Source organism: Drosophila montana, unplaced genomic scaffold (genome assembly GCF_035044405.1).
Source record: "Drosophila montana isolate Dmon_TW-CO22-7 unplaced genomic scaffold, ASM3504440v1 contig_2438_1, whole genome shotgun sequence".
In the NCBI taxonomy this organism is placed as follows: domain Eukaryota; kingdom Metazoa; phylum Arthropoda; class Insecta; order Diptera; family Drosophilidae; genus Drosophila; species Drosophila montana.
Window position 1 is genome coordinate 283801 of NW_026997315.1, and position 14100 is coordinate 297900.

General features: G+C 37.7%; 4 protein-coding genes across 5 annotated transcripts; 1 reads left to right on the top strand and 3 right to left on the bottom strand.

Moving 5' to 3' along the window:
- The first annotated feature begins 614 nt into the window (after positions 1 to 614).
- On the top strand, positions 615 to 2596 carry LOC135427988 (uncharacterized). The gene is made up of 2 exons (XM_064681769.1): positions 615 to 714; positions 1543 to 2596. Exons 1-2 carry the CDS (start codon positions 625 to 627, stop codon positions 2479 to 2481), a joined length of 1029 nt encoding a protein of 342 aa, XP_064537839.1. The 5' UTR covers positions 615 to 624; the 3' UTR covers positions 2482 to 2596.
- Positions 2597 to 5073: 2477 nt separating this feature from the next.
- LOC135428177 (UPAR/Ly6 domain-containing protein crok) lies at positions 5074 to 12048 on the bottom strand. Of its 2 annotated transcripts, none has more exons than XM_064682008.1 (4): positions 11929 to 12048; positions 8319 to 8541; positions 7902 to 8069; positions 5074 to 7283 (listed from the first exon to the last, which is right to left on the bottom strand). In XM_064682008.1, exons 2-4 carry the CDS (start codon positions 8374 to 8376, stop codon positions 7045 to 7047), a joined length of 465 nt encoding a protein of 154 aa, XP_064538078.1. In that variant the 5' UTR covers positions 8377 to 8541; positions 11929 to 12048; the 3' UTR covers positions 5074 to 7044. The 2 variants fall into 2 exon arrangements, with proteins under 2 accessions (XP_064538078.1, XP_064538079.1); XM_064682009.1 differs by lacking the exon at positions 11929 to 12048 and adding an exon at positions 11412 to 11544.
- Positions 12049 to 12187: 139 nt separating this feature from the next.
- LOC135428089 (uncharacterized) lies at positions 12188 to 12935 on the bottom strand. The gene is made up of 2 exons (XM_064681892.1): positions 12633 to 12935; positions 12188 to 12579 (listed from the first exon to the last, which is right to left on the bottom strand). Exons 1-2 carry the CDS (start codon positions 12913 to 12915, stop codon positions 12362 to 12364), a joined length of 501 nt encoding a protein of 166 aa, XP_064537962.1. The 5' UTR covers positions 12916 to 12935; the 3' UTR covers positions 12188 to 12361.
- Positions 12936 to 13106: 171 nt separating this feature from the next.
- On the bottom strand, positions 13107 to 13984 carry LOC135427987 (NADH-quinone oxidoreductase subunit B 2-like). Its single transcript, XM_064681768.1, has 2 exons — positions 13591 to 13984; positions 13107 to 13537 (listed from the first exon to the last, which is right to left on the bottom strand). The coding sequence occupies exons 1-2, from the start codon at positions 13917 to 13919 to the stop codon at positions 13195 to 13197; spliced, it is 672 nt and encodes a 223-aa protein (XP_064537838.1). The 5' UTR covers positions 13920 to 13984; the 3' UTR covers positions 13107 to 13194.
- Positions 13985 to 14100: the final 116 nt, after the last annotated feature.

Consider the following 14100-nt stretch of genomic DNA (forward strand, 5'->3'; position numbering starts at 1 on the left):
AGTGGGATTTCTAGGGGAACATTTACCAAACAAAAAATGTATAATAATTAATTTCATTTACGTTTCAGTTTTTGAATCACAAAAATTTGTAAGGCACGTTAACAGTGTTTAGTTCGGCTTTGATCCTCGTGCAGATGCATTGCTTATCTGGCGAGCTAATTGTCAAGTTTTACAACATTTATGATCTTGACAATGAGCCAATAATTGCCGAGAAACGCCAATGCAGAGTTTTGAAGAATTGAGCACAACGTTAGATTGAACTAGGCCAGTGGAAATTACAAATTAACAGAGATACGAGAACCCCAACAGCAGTGGGGCGTGTAAACAGGCCACGCCCAGTTAACTAGGCAAATCGACAGACCCGAGCCATATAGACAACAACAGTACAACATATATACACCATAATTAGGCAAGTGCGAATTAAGCATTTGTGAGCCGCCAAGACCGACAGTCATGAATTTAATGCCGCATATGTAGAAATCTATTTGCACATTTCTTGCGGAATGGTGGGTCGTTTATCTATTATTTGCTTGTCTAATCATAAAGAAAGTGCATGGATGGGCGCGACTATATAAAGGTTCTGCTAATGTTCAATTCCTAACTAGTCTCTGATATATTTCGACGATGCTTAAACTGTTTCTGTTCTGTGTTTTGTGCTCTGGCGCATATGCCTACAACCATGGACAGGCCTTAATTGATTTCGAGGCATATGAAGTGAGTCTGACAGTTAACCAGCATAAGTTAATTTCACCGATGTGTCAAAGGTGCAATGGATATGGAAGTACCTATAAGAATTTGACATCCCGGTAAAACATATATCGCAGTGTTAAATAGTTTTTTCACTATATGAAAACTACGGGAAATAATAGTGCCATGAAGACTAGTTTACGGTAAAATCCAATAAGATTTAAAGTTACTGGGTCATTTTGAAAATCAAAACGGTTTATTTGTATACCCTGAACCCAATTAAAATGGGTAGAAAGGGTATATTGTATTTATGCAAGTGTATATAACAGGCAGAAGGAAGCAGCTCCGACCCAAAAAAGTATATAAATTCTTGATCAGCATCAATAACCGAGTCGATCTTGCCATGTCCGTCTGTCTGTCCGACTGTCCGTCTTTATGAACGCGTCGTTTGCACTTTATTTGAGTTCTTTTAATATAATTTATTGTGTTAAATATGTACACATAATTTGAATACAAAATTCATTTTTATTATCTCGATTTTGCCTGTTTTCCCAACACATTAAGACTTTACACTTTCTCTCGAAATAGTTATATGAAACCTTTCGCAAGAAAAGTTGCAAATTACCTTGAAATTAGAAAAGTTTTTCTAAATACAACTTAGTAAAGTTGTGCTTGGTCGATGGGTTTATTAACTGTCCCAGTCCAACAATAATAATAATATTACTATTATCCATAACGAAAATAATAAAGGCATAAGTTCCGCCCGATATATCTCCTCTTCTGTTAAGGAGATCCTCCTAAGACTAGTAGTTCAGAATAATACCTAACACTATACTTTTAATATACCTATTTTAGGCCAAATTCAATAAGACCTATGCCAACACAGCGGAGAGAAACAATGCCATGTATTATTTTAACTACCACAGAAACCAAATAGCTTCGCATAATGCGCTGGCGGATCGTAATGCCAGCAGCTACCGAGTGAAGGTGAATCAATTCTCGGACATACGATTGATAACATTTGCGGCACGTTTGCCGCAGGCTGTCTATCCCACGACTCTTGGCAATTCAACGCCCGTGCCACCGAACGAGATAGCTCCGTCCCAGTATGACATGCTGTCCGAACTTGGGATCACAGTGTCGGCACGGGATCAGGGCACCGTCTGCAGCAGCAGCTGGGCCTATGCGGCGGCCACGTCCATTCAAATCCTGAATGCCGTACAGACTTTAACCACGCTGCCGTTGAACAACTCCGCCCAGGCACTGATCGATTGCGCTGGCATGGGCACTGGCTGCACCACGCAGGTGCCACAAACGGCCTTCGACTATCTGACCCAGACAGACGCTGTTTTATTGAACGAGGACGAATATGCAGCTAACAATTCGTGGAATCATCAGGGCATGTGCTTGCCCAAGTTGGCAACGAGCAGCATCAAACTGGACTCCTATGGCACCATAGAAGATGGCGACGATGATTTGCTTATGCGCTACGTTGCCAGCCAAATCCCAGTGATTGTGGAATACAATCCCGCGACCTTTGGCTTCATGCACTACAGCAGCGGTGTCTATGTGCCGCCAGTGCGGGCCACAGCCAGCAGCTCTCAGTTCCTGGTGGTGGTCGGCTATGGACATGACACGGACAGCAATCTGGACTATTGGCTCTGCCTTAACTCATTTGGCGCCGAGTGGGGCGAAAAGGGCTTCATCAAAATCGTGCGCAGCTCCGTCCAGCCCATTGCCAAGCGAGCCATTTTCCCCAACAGCCTGGGCGCAAGCACGTCGACAACGCCATAAATTATATACTTCGAGTATATTGACATCATATTATATGCCTATGATAGTTAACATATGTTTTGCCAATTTCCTTATCTACATATATCAAATAAATTATAAATATATCGTTATTAAATTATTTTCTGCGTTCGGAATATGGATATGGAAAGAGATTTGATGAGTTTCTTAAATAAAATCTTTTATCTTTACAAATCAGTTACATATTTAATTCTTTAAAATTTTGATTTCTCTTAAATGTTGATCAAACTCTGATTGATGAATGGCAGCTGTAGACGAGAAAGTAAGGATAAGTACGGTACGCCAAAAATGTAATACCCTGTAAAGAATATTTGCCGTACGGCTTTGCCGATATATGAGAAAAATAAATATTTTGGAAAATATAATATTTTGCCATACAAAAACTAATTGTTTCACCTTTCTTTCTATAGTGTCATATAGAATAGTAGTGTAATATTGATAAGATTTGGTTTACTAGTAAGCATCATAATTTAATAAATAATTTAATAAAAGATAAGTTTGGTTAGGATATCTTAATAAACAAGAAAGTTTTTCATGCAAGAAATTAATTTTCCACCGATCGTTTATATGGCAGCTATATGATATAGTTATCCGATCCGGCCGAATACGAAGTTTTATTAACGAGCATACATTAGAATTAAAAACTAAAAGCCTAATCAGAATACAAATGTTTCTAATATCATCATCGACACGATGCAGGTATTTTATTTCCGGCCAGCTATGCCCCTATGAAATAGGCTATAGAATGTCAGGTTAATAGGGTAAAGAGATAGTTAGGGGAAATCACTGACCCGGTGGGGGAAATATAAAGCCTGTCCGACAAGCTATGCCCCTAATCATAGTTGGAAATGGTCAGTGAGTTTCCAAAGGTATCCTGAAAGCAACGATTTAGAGAATAGAGTTTTATGGAGAACAATGTGTACAATCTATTATAATCATTGCAATCTATTATAATCGTGCACGTAAGTAGAAATACTGGGGCGATAATTTATTGTGGGTCTGGAGGGAGCAGAGAATTGAAGATGCCCTAACAGAAAAGGAAAATCCATGTTGCCAATAGCTACCTCACAAGACAACGGCGAGGATTGTCCCACAGTTGGGTAAAGAGGGAAGATTAAGTTGAAGAAGCCTACTGGAGTACGGTGGTAATCGAAAATTGGGGTCCCAGCTTAAACCTCGTAAGAAAAAAAGGAGAAATGCTTTTCAATGCGAACTGTCTGGAACAGAAAGATGGCTCTATGCAAAGTTTCAAGAAGAAGGCTTTAAATATGAGAGAATAGTTGGCATAGAAACAGACATACGGACGGACGAACAGATGGCTGGACGGACGGATGGACGGACGGACGGATGGACGGACAGGTGGATGGACGGACAGGTGGATGGACGGACGGATGGACGGACGGACATGGCTATATCAACTCGTCTGTTAATGCTGATTAGAATATACATACTTTCTGGGGTCGGATTTGTCTGCTTTGATGCGTTTTTTTTATTTCATGACAATATTATAATACTCTCTACAAGGGTATTAAAATTAAAAAAAAAATTGGTTGTCTTTTAATTATAATTAATAATTCATAATTAATATGCTGAGTTGCATGTTTTGATTTGTTGATTTCCCCGGAGACTCGGGAGAGAGTTCAGTCATGCTGCGAATTAAGATTTAGTGCTTTCTTTAGCTAGTTAACTAGTTAACTGCTTAGTTATTTCAAATTTGTATAAAGCCTAGGCTTTGCAATGCTACAAGGTCTTGCGGATACAGAAAAAAAGTAGTTAAATTGAATGCAAATGTGCTAATTAAGATGTCGTAAGATGTTTCTCTCTCTCTCTCTCTCTCTCTCTCTCTCTCTCTCCCTCTCTCTCTACAAAAATCTCTTTTTAAAATAAAAGTAAAATCAAAATTCAATTCGTGTTTGATGGAACGACGTTTCCGTAATACCCTCCTATGGTAAAAATCCCCTTAAATCAATTAATTACGCATATATCTTGTTGAGCGTGCTGCATAAATCGATAAAAGAGCAACATGTTTTTTTTTTTGTTTTGTGAAAGTTTATAACTTTTTGTATTTTGTGTTTTTTTTTGTTTTTGTTTTTTATCGTTTTATTCAATTTTGTATTTAGTTTATTTATTGATTTTTCATCTACAAGCGGAGCTTTACAGACTTAAACGCTAAAAATTAACAAGTTCACATAATTTTTTGTAAATTGTTGTTTGTTTTTCTTTCGTTCAATTTTTGTTTGTTTCTGTTTTACTTCATTGTTGCATATATATATTTCTTGGGTTTGCTTAGAAACTCATAAACCAAATGTAAATTATTATTATTAACTTGACGACTCAGCCAGCGCAGACGAAACACATATAAGTTTATTATTGTTAGTTTTATTATTATTATTATTATTTTTATTAGGTATGCAACTGTGTGTGTGTGTGTGTGTGTGTTCTTCATTTGTTTAATGTTATATGTCAAATCTGTGTGTTCTTTTATTTATCGAAACGTTTTTAGGTTTAGGACTAATATGCATGTATTTATTATAGGGTTTTCTGTTCTCAGTAGATGCTGAAGATGAACCAAACTTTGTTTTTACTTTTATCTTTTTTTGTTCTCTTTTTTTTTTGTTTTATTTATTATCTTTTAGCATTCTGAGCTGCTTGTTTGTATTGTGGTTAGCATTGTGTTATAAACATATATATTGTGGAATTTCTATTCGGTTTTATTTTAGAATATCGTCACTCGTAAAGCAAAATACAATGATATGATTCACGCTGCCATTTCAATTATTATTATTTATTTTTATTTTTTGTATTATTATTTTTGCGTGTGCCTGTGTGAAGTATGTGTATGGCATGGGTTTACTCTCACTTTCTATTGTATCAAATAAAAAATGGTTTTATATTTTATAACCTTCTTTGTCTATATGTTTCTTTAAAAAGTGTATTCTCTTTCAACTAAATAGAATGCAATTAAATATATATTTTTAATTTCTTAAGTATGCACAAAATGTGTTTCTCATATATATTTATTTATTACGATACAACGGCTAGTGTTATGTTGTTTTTGTTGTTGTTTTTATGCACATTTTTATATATTTTCTTTTTCTTGCATGTAAATTAAAATTAGTTAAATTTATCTACATATGCTCACAATGTTGTTATTAGCTGTCCATATAATTCTTAATAATATTTAACTAAATAAATATCATTTTTTATAATATATGTATGTGTGTGTTTGTGTGTATAAGTATAATTGTGTATGAATTAATCAATTGTTGTATGTATTTGTGAGGTCTACACCAAATCAGGTGTTAAAATGTATTTGGTTTTGTGTTGTGTGTTGGCTAGTGTTTGTTGTTTTGTGTTGACTGTACTTTGCCTATTAGCCGTGTCTTTATATATATTATTATTTTTTTTTTTAATTTGTGCCTATCAATTTGTCAAATAAAGCACTTGAAAATTGTTTATCAAGAATTTATACTTGTTGATAAAAATAGAAAATAATAATTAACTACACGACAAAATTTTCATTTGATATTTTCTTTACTTTGGTTTTTTAGGAAGATTTTTATTATATATTTTATTTATTTATTTGTCTATTTTTATATAATTTCCTTTTTTTTTTGTATGAAGCTTAAAATGGACAAAATATGACATTTTCATAGTTTCTTATTTTTTCTTGAATGTTGTTGTTGGTTTTGTAAATAGTTTGTTTTGCTATGTTATCTGCATTTAGTTGAAATTTAAATTTTATACTATTTGCTTTACTCTGCAATGACTCATAATTTGTTTTTCAAATGATCTGGTGTCCTAGTTACTTCAAATACTATACTCTATTAATGTACTCATTGAATTGTTATTATTATTATTATTTCTTTTTTTTTTTTTTTTGATACCATATGAAGAGTTTGTTTTTAAAATTTACCTTTTAGGGTTCTTTGCTGCATGTAAATATCGCGTCTTAATAGTCGAAATGTTGTGAACTTTCTAAGGAAATTATGATTTGAAAGGATTCAGAAGTTTTCAAAATACCGAACATACATTTGCAATACATTTGAGAAACTGCAATTTGTTTAGTTAAGCTTGTTTTAGTTTTAAAGTTGGGCATGCATTTTTTTCTGTGTATTAGGCGGAGACATTTACTGGCAGTTTTTTGTTTATTTCTCTTTTTTTTGTTTGGATATACATTTATTAAAATTAATATAAAATTAAAATGAGCTTAGTGAATAAAACAATTCAACAGATTTGACCGCCCAAATAGATTTAATGCATTTTATTTTTTTTTTTCTCGTTTTACATTTACATTAAAGGTACTCTTGCATTTTTTATGAGTCCAACAAATTAAGTACAGAGTTTAGTTTTTTATTTTATTTTTTTTATGGTAATCTCTCACTTTTTACGCTTACGAACACATGTATAATTAAATTAAATTATGCAACTTAATTAACTGGCCATCGAAGTGACTTGCCATCCATTTCAGAAGTCTCAAATCTAAATGATACCAAATAATATTTAAACATAAATTGTTATTGGAAAATGCTAATAAATGGATATTTATGAGCTCTGGACTCTTATGCTGTGCCTTGTCAAGAAGAGCGCGAATCCGGCGGCCAATGCGAACAGCAGCGGCATCTGCGATTGGCCAACGGCAGTGGCTCCATTGCACAGCTCGTGGGTGCAGGCGCAGTAGGTGGCGGAGACATCGTGGGTGCCCAAACGCCTTATGCACTCCTTATCGGTGCGTTCGTCGGGTATATAGCCACAGCCGCGCACAATGCGCACCTTTCCATAAACTGAAAGTTCAATTTAATTAGCGTCTCGTTTTAAATGGAATTTGTTCTAAATAAAATTAAATATATCTACTTCGTGTTCTGATAGTGGGATTTTTATCCCCCGTAAAGTATTTTATTATTTGGATTTTAGCTATTAAAAATTGATCAAACAGGTATATTAGATGAACTAGAGGAATGGGAGATTTACCCTCCCCAGTAAGAATTTAATGGGAAATTTTATTTAAAAATAAAGTTGCCTTTCTACGCTTTCATTTTTTTAATATTTTAGATCTATTTTGCCAAATAATTTCAAATTTATTTTTTATTAATTAAGTAAATTAATTAAGTGTTACTAATTTTTTTCCACAATAATTTCAAATTGTTTTTCAAATGAAGAATATGTTATTTCCCTTTTTAATATTTTAGATATATGTATGTATATTCCCCAATATATTCACATTTATTTTTAATTGTAGAAGTTTAAAGTATTCTATTTTTTTTAATACATAAAATATACTTCGGTATATTTTTCTTAAAAAATGTCGAGCCTTTTTCTAATAATATACATTATAAATATCTTCTGCTGATTGTATATATATATATATATTTTTTTTATTTTTACGCATTGTTGAAACTTACTTTTCTGGACAGTCTTGCGGCACAGCATGGGCTTGTATTTGTCCTTCAGATGCTCCAGAGGCTCCTGTTTGCTGCAGTTGACCTCGCCGATGGAGTAGGGCTCAAAGGGATCACCGCAACGTGGATCGTACTCGCTGTTGCAGTCGTAGCACATAAGGGCAGTGGTAACTGTATGTGGCAAGAAGTGGAAGAAACAGAAGAAGAAGAAGGGACCTCAATACAAATCCATACATAATCATATCAAATTGCATTATGTGTGTGCAAAGCCACTCGCAAATGCTAGGGCTGCGTTGTCTAACAATGCAAGCAAGACGGGGGGCAGACGGTGTGGGAGGGCTCTTTGGGTGCATATGTGTGTGTGCGTTTGTGTGAGGGGCTTTGGCTTTATTTTTGCATTGCATAAACCTGAGCGCTTACCTTGTATGCAACACAGCACGCCTAACAACAGCAACGTTTTTTCCATAAAAGGCGACATTTCTGCAACTGTTGTTTTTCCTGTTATTATTGTTGTTGTTGTTGTTGTTGTTGTTGTTTTGTGTACTTTGCACTTGTGTTTCAAAATTGTTTTGTATCCAGCTCTCACTGAAAGACTCTCAATGTTTTTTCTTCTGCTTTTAGCCGAGTTAAATTATCATGTTAGCTAAAATATGTTTAAAAGAAAGGGAGATAACTTTAACTTGTTTGTTAAAATGATTTTTTCATTTAGTATTTATTACATAGTTTGATTCAAATCAAAGAATCTATATTTATATTTCATTTTAATTGATACTTTTCTTTGCTTTTTACTTGTTTCATTTTATTTGAAAACATTTTTTTCTTTAGTTTTCATATAATTTGGTTTTAGCACTTTTTATTTTGCAATATTTAATAATATAATAATTGAGCTCAACACTTTAAACTGAATAAACTAAAAACTCAACCTTTCGGCTCAACGAAAATCAGTTGACAAAAATAAATAGAACTGTGTGTGGAAAGGAAAAACAGCAAACGCAAAAGTGGGACGCATTTTTTTCAAAAATAGGCAAAACTGTTACAGTAAGCTGTGGGCGGGGACAGCGAGGGGAGGATAGAGTTGCATTGCAGGGCATTTGGTGAGCGCAGCGGCGCAATGCAGCGCAGCAGAGAGCGCGAGAGAGAGCGCTTGCGATGCTGCTCCAGTTGAGAGTAAGAGTGAGCTGAGGCGCTGCAGCTTTGATGACGTGCACACGACCCAATTAGTGGAACACAAGTTTGTGGAATCTAAATTTGAGTGCAAATCAGGCAATTCTCACTCAATTCACAGTTCGACTCGGCGACAAGCAGCAGTCAAGCGGCCATTTAATTGGATTGCAATGATTGCTGCTCTTCTCGCTGTTGTTGCTGCAGCTTTTATGTTTCCTATGTGTCATCCACCCAGCATAGGCAGCCAATGGCTTGCAATTGATTTTCCCCGTGTGCAATTGTTGCCAACTAAACCCACAGTATATAACGGGGCTTTGGGCCTTACAGCCATGCGGCGTGGGTTAGTTCTGGTGGCTTGGTAACATGCCCACACCAACAACTAGGCCAGGTGTGCTAATAAGAAGGGGGCGGGGGGAGGGGTTTAAGTGGCAGAGCTTTTTATAGTTTTGTCAGGCTAAGCATTCCATGTTGATGGGTCGCTTAGGTTACCCAAATGGACTTGTTTTGGATTACGATAATGCCATAAGATACATTTTATGCTGTAACATTTTTATGGTTTCTTAAATGGAAAAGATTTAATAAATGTTTATACAACTAATTAGCATGTTTTCTTGGGAATGCTTATGTTAACAGAAATTGAGGGGCTTGAACTTAGGCATATAAAAATTAAATTGGCAACGATAAAAAGTGACTTGTTAACGTGCTGAAGATCCTTCCAAAAGCAGACATTAATATTCAAATTATTTGTTAAATTTATGAGAGTTTCTTTTAGATGATGAACAGGGGAAAAAAGATAACTAAAAGCAGTGCACGTTCACTTGAATAATAAATGTCAAAAGGACACTCAGCTGTAATCACATAATTGCCCCATAAATGATCATAGCACAGCTTGAAGTGTGCGGCTTCCAACTGTGGCTGCCAGCGGCAGCGGACCACTGATGGAAGGAAGGGTCAGTCCATGTAACCCCCATCCGTACCACAAGTCGTATACGTAATCAGGAAAGTGCAATGCACTGAAGGAAGCCATAGGAGGCACCATACTGGCATATACTGGCACACACACAGACACACACACGGACTGACACACACTTCAGAGGCAGATATCATCGGAGCATGACTAAATGGCAAATATTACGCATACGCCTCGTTTGCGACTGAGTTAAAATTTGGGTCTCTGGCACAGAAGGCACCGCTGGCTGCAACGCTCAGGCCCGAGGCAATCAATAGGGTAGCCAACGGGGCCGTTGTCATGTCAGGCAGCCAATCCCAGCATTGTTGTTGTCGTCTTAATGGCTCACTGACATGCTTCGAATGTCGGGCAGTCAATCACAGAATTGACTCGTCCTGTTGCCAGCCAAGCGGCAGTATGTCTTGTTTCCATTATTTATCACAAATATTGTTTTATATTTATGTTGCAGCAGTACGTGCAGCACTCTGCGTGGGCGGTGCGCGGTGGACGGTGGACGGTGGGCGTTACGCGGCGCCCGGGAAAATTCAATAACTGACCTAGTTCAGTTCCCAGTTATCCCATATTTGCTGGCATGGCATGTGTCTCCGTTCTTCAGACTTTTGGCATTTCCTGCAAGGAAATGTTTTGGTTGCTTTTCCCCACTTGGGAAGGGGGAAAAGCTGTCGCTTATGTAATAGTAATAGTCATACAATTAGCAAAAGGGCTAAAGAGAATACTTTTCTTTTCCCTTTTTTTTTTCCTCTGTTCTTTTTTACTCTGGATATTGATTTAGCCATTAAAATGAAAGTGCAGTATGAGTAAAGGTGGCAGTTAATAGACGCAATAGTTGTTCTTCTTCTTCTTGGGGCAGGTGGGGCAGGTGGGCAGCTGGTGGGGGGGGGGGGTAGGGGCAGCGAAAGCCAGACAGTTTAACTAGTTGTATAATGCAAAACGTTAAAAAAAAGCATAATATATTCGTGTCAATTTCTAATTTTAGTTAAACAAACTGAAGACAAATACTTGAAAGCTTCCGATATTGAATATTATACATTTTTTCAGATTTTAAGTTTTTATCTATATTATAGATATTTGTTTATTTCTCAGACACATTTTCATCCTTTTTAATTAACATTTAGTCATATATATTTATATAATCGTTCTGCTTTTTATTTATGGTTATTTGGGTCATTTTTTGTAATCATTTTTATAGTATTTGACGTGCACTGAAAATTTGAAAGTGTTTTGTAATCACTTTTTGCACTTTTGTTCTTTCGCGTCACTTTTCGTCTCGCAGGACTTTTGGCACAATATTATATAATGCCAGTTCTTGACTGGAATTTATTTTCAAATTGGCTGCGCTTTAAGTAATATATATATATATAAGTGTGTTTTTTATTTACGTAAGAGGCGAGCACATTGAGAAAATATTTGATGACGGTGGCAAGTTGGCGCCGTTGCAAGAACCGTTGAATAGGAATGGCCTATTGTGGCTGATGCCAAATGGAAATGGAAGCGCACGAAAGTGAAAAGCACCCGAAAAGGGCTCAGTGGGTGGCAGGTGGGCGGGCGGGCGGTTGGTCGGTCGTTTTGAGCGCAAAGTTGTGGACAAGGCAAGGACGAAGCACCAAGCCAAAGCGCACAGCAAGAGAGGCAGAGCACAAGAGTCGCGCAAGGGTGGCGACAAAAGAAAAAAATACAGCAGCAGGCGGCAGAGAGTGTGAGCGTGAGAATGCGCGCCCTAAAAGGACACGGGAGAAGTAGAAAAGGAAAAAAAAATAGTTAAATCGATAACAAACGCGCCACACAAACCCCAAACGGGATTATCTAACATGGCTTAATTGCCAATTATAGTTAATTCTATATTACGCTCAAAGCATCTTTTGACACGCCAAATATTTAATCGCACATTGCAACTACCTTTGCTCGAACACACTTTGAATTCGTTATCAATTTGTGGTATTCTTTTCGATTCGGAGACGCTAAATCACTGCGATTACGCGACGCAAAACGTTGCAACCCCAAAAACGTCAAATTGCTTTCTGAGCGGCTCTGCAAAATTTTGCAGCTGTCAGCCGTCGGCGGCAGCGGCGGCGGCGGAAGCAGCAGCCGCAGCAGCGACTGGTTAGTCATATGAGAAGCGCTCACAGATCGTGCGCAGTAAATAAATACTAGTGTGTTTAATGTAAAACTATAAAAACTAAATTATTTTGTTTATTAAAATCGAACTATTAACAATACTTAAGCTGAAACCATAAAGTAACTCGTTTTGTTATTTAAATTTTATGAAAATCGTATCAATGCGCGCCATAAGTGCAACCAGTATTGCCCCATCAATGAAAAGTAAATAAATTCAGTTCTTCAGGGCTGACATAATCTTCGACCAAAATGATTGCACCTCCGCATTTTGCATTAGCGCTCGTTTCTTTGCACTCAATACTATGTTGAGTATATCAGCATTTTTGTAGCGATCACGGCCTATGTTTTTGGCGTCCGACCTTTCTGGCGATGCCTCATGATCTGCTGTCTCGTCAAATGCCTCCAAATCCGCTGCAGGGCTGGCAGTTTGTGCTGTAATTTTAATTGGTCATATGCGATTTCCTAGTTAAAAAATATCAGATTACCTTTTTTGCATTTGCTGGTCTCTGTTTTGATCTTTTCCACTCGCTTTTGATAGGGCTTGCGTTGCTTTTGCCCTTCTTTGGACTGTGCTGGAGTTGCCTTGCAGCGTTTTGTGGCAGTGGCTGCGACTGTGTCCCCAGGTGGCGTTTCTGGGCTGGAAACGGGCAGATCCTGTTGCAAGCGTCGCTTTACGTGCAGGTTTAGGCGCTCCTTAATGTTGGATTTTTCCGGCGTTCCTGGTGGTTCCAATTTAATTACTTGTAGATTTTCGGGAAAATCGGCCATCGCACAGCTGTATTTGTTTATTATTAAAAATTGCGATCTGGCAACGTTAGACAATGTGTTGGTAGGTTTTTGTAACAGGTTGTATTTCACTGTCGGTGACGTCACAAAAGCTATAAGATATTTTAAACAATTTTTACATTGCAATAAAATATAAAAAAGCATGTTTATAGAAAAAAACTAATTAGAATACATATGATAGAAAAACGTTGTTGCTATTGCCTATATTTGCATACAATATTTATTTAACACTTTTTGCTTATTTAACTGGAGACTATCGCTTTACTTTCTGTACCACATCTGCAGCGTCCTCATGCGCTTTACCTTCTTTTGCAGCTGCAAGACGCCGTACAAGAGCGCCTCCGCAGTGGGGGGGCACCCAGGTACATAGATATCGACAGGTATGATACGATCGCAGCCTCGCACAACCGAGTACGAGTAGTGGTAGTAGCCACCGCCGTTGGCGCAGCTGCCCATTGAGATGACCCAGCGGGGTTCGGGCATTTGGTCGTAGACTTTGCGCAGAGCTGGTGCCATTTTATTTGTCAGCGTGCCAGCTACGATAATAACGTCAGCTTGACGTGGGGATGCACGGAACACAACGCCGTATCGGTCCATATCATATCTGAAATAGATAATGATGATTATAGATGTGTATGCAGGTGGAATAATATTTACCGTGGGGCTGCAATGTGCATCATTTCCACGGCGCAACAAGCCAGGCCGAAGGTAAGCGGCCAGATGGAACCTTTGCGACCCCAGTTAAGCAGATCGTCTAACCTCGCCAGCGACCACTCGGCCATGCTGGCCTGCTTGGTGCCAAAAGGCGAGTAGCCCTTCTTCGGTAGGGTATTGCCAGAGTCGACAACAGGCAAGGTCTGCTGCTGGCGTGCCAGGACGGTGCCGAACGAGCCGCCGAACGCAGATTGAGTAGCTGACGCATTCGCTGGGCTGGTTGTTGCACGCAGCAACTTGGCAAACGTTGGTCCAGCAATTTGTCGCAACATTTTGTCGTTGGCCGCAGACTTTTATGTAATTTGCAAAATAAACCAGGGCTACCAGAAACTGTCTTCTTCTTGAAGAAACGTAAACAATATGAGCTAAGATAGGTGGCCAGCTGTGGTTATTCTTGGATTGGGGTGACCATTTTGTTTTGGTATTATATCGCGTGTTGGTCCACCATATTGA

Coding starts and splice junctions, on each gene's coding strand:
- LOC135427988 (XM_064681769.1), top strand. CDS start 625: ATGCTTAAACTGTTTCTGTTCTGTGTTTTGTGCTCTGGCGCATATGCC. Junction 715..1,542: donor TTGATTTCGAGGCATATGAA/GTGAGTCTGACA, acceptor TACCTATTTTAG/GCCAAATTCAATAAGACCTA.
- LOC135427987 (XM_064681768.1), bottom strand. CDS start 13,919: ATGTTGCGACAAATTGCTGGACCAACGTTTGCCAAGTTGCTGCGTGCA. Junction 13,538..13,590: donor ATGCACATTGCAGCCCCACG/GTAAATATTATT, acceptor TATCTATTTCAG/ATATGATATGGACCGATACG.
- LOC135428089 (XM_064681892.1), bottom strand. CDS start 12,915: ATGGCCGATTTTCCCGAAAATCTACAAGTAATTAAATTGGAACCACCA. Junction 12,580..12,632: donor GACCAGCAAATGCAAAAAAG/GTAATCTGATAT, acceptor TTAAAATTACAG/CACAAACTGCCAGCCCTGCA.
- LOC135428177 (XM_064682008.1), bottom strand. CDS start 8,376: ATGTCGCCTTTTATGGAAAAAACGTTGCTGTTGTTAGGCGTGCTGTGT. Junction 8,070..8,318: donor CGTGCTGTGTTGCATACAAG/GTAAGCGCTCAG, acceptor TGCCACATACAG/TTACCACTGCCCTTATGTGC. Junction 7,284..7,901: donor CCGCAAGACTGTCCAGAAAA/GTAAGTTTCAAC, acceptor TTGAACTTTCAG/TTTATGGAAAGGTGCGCATT.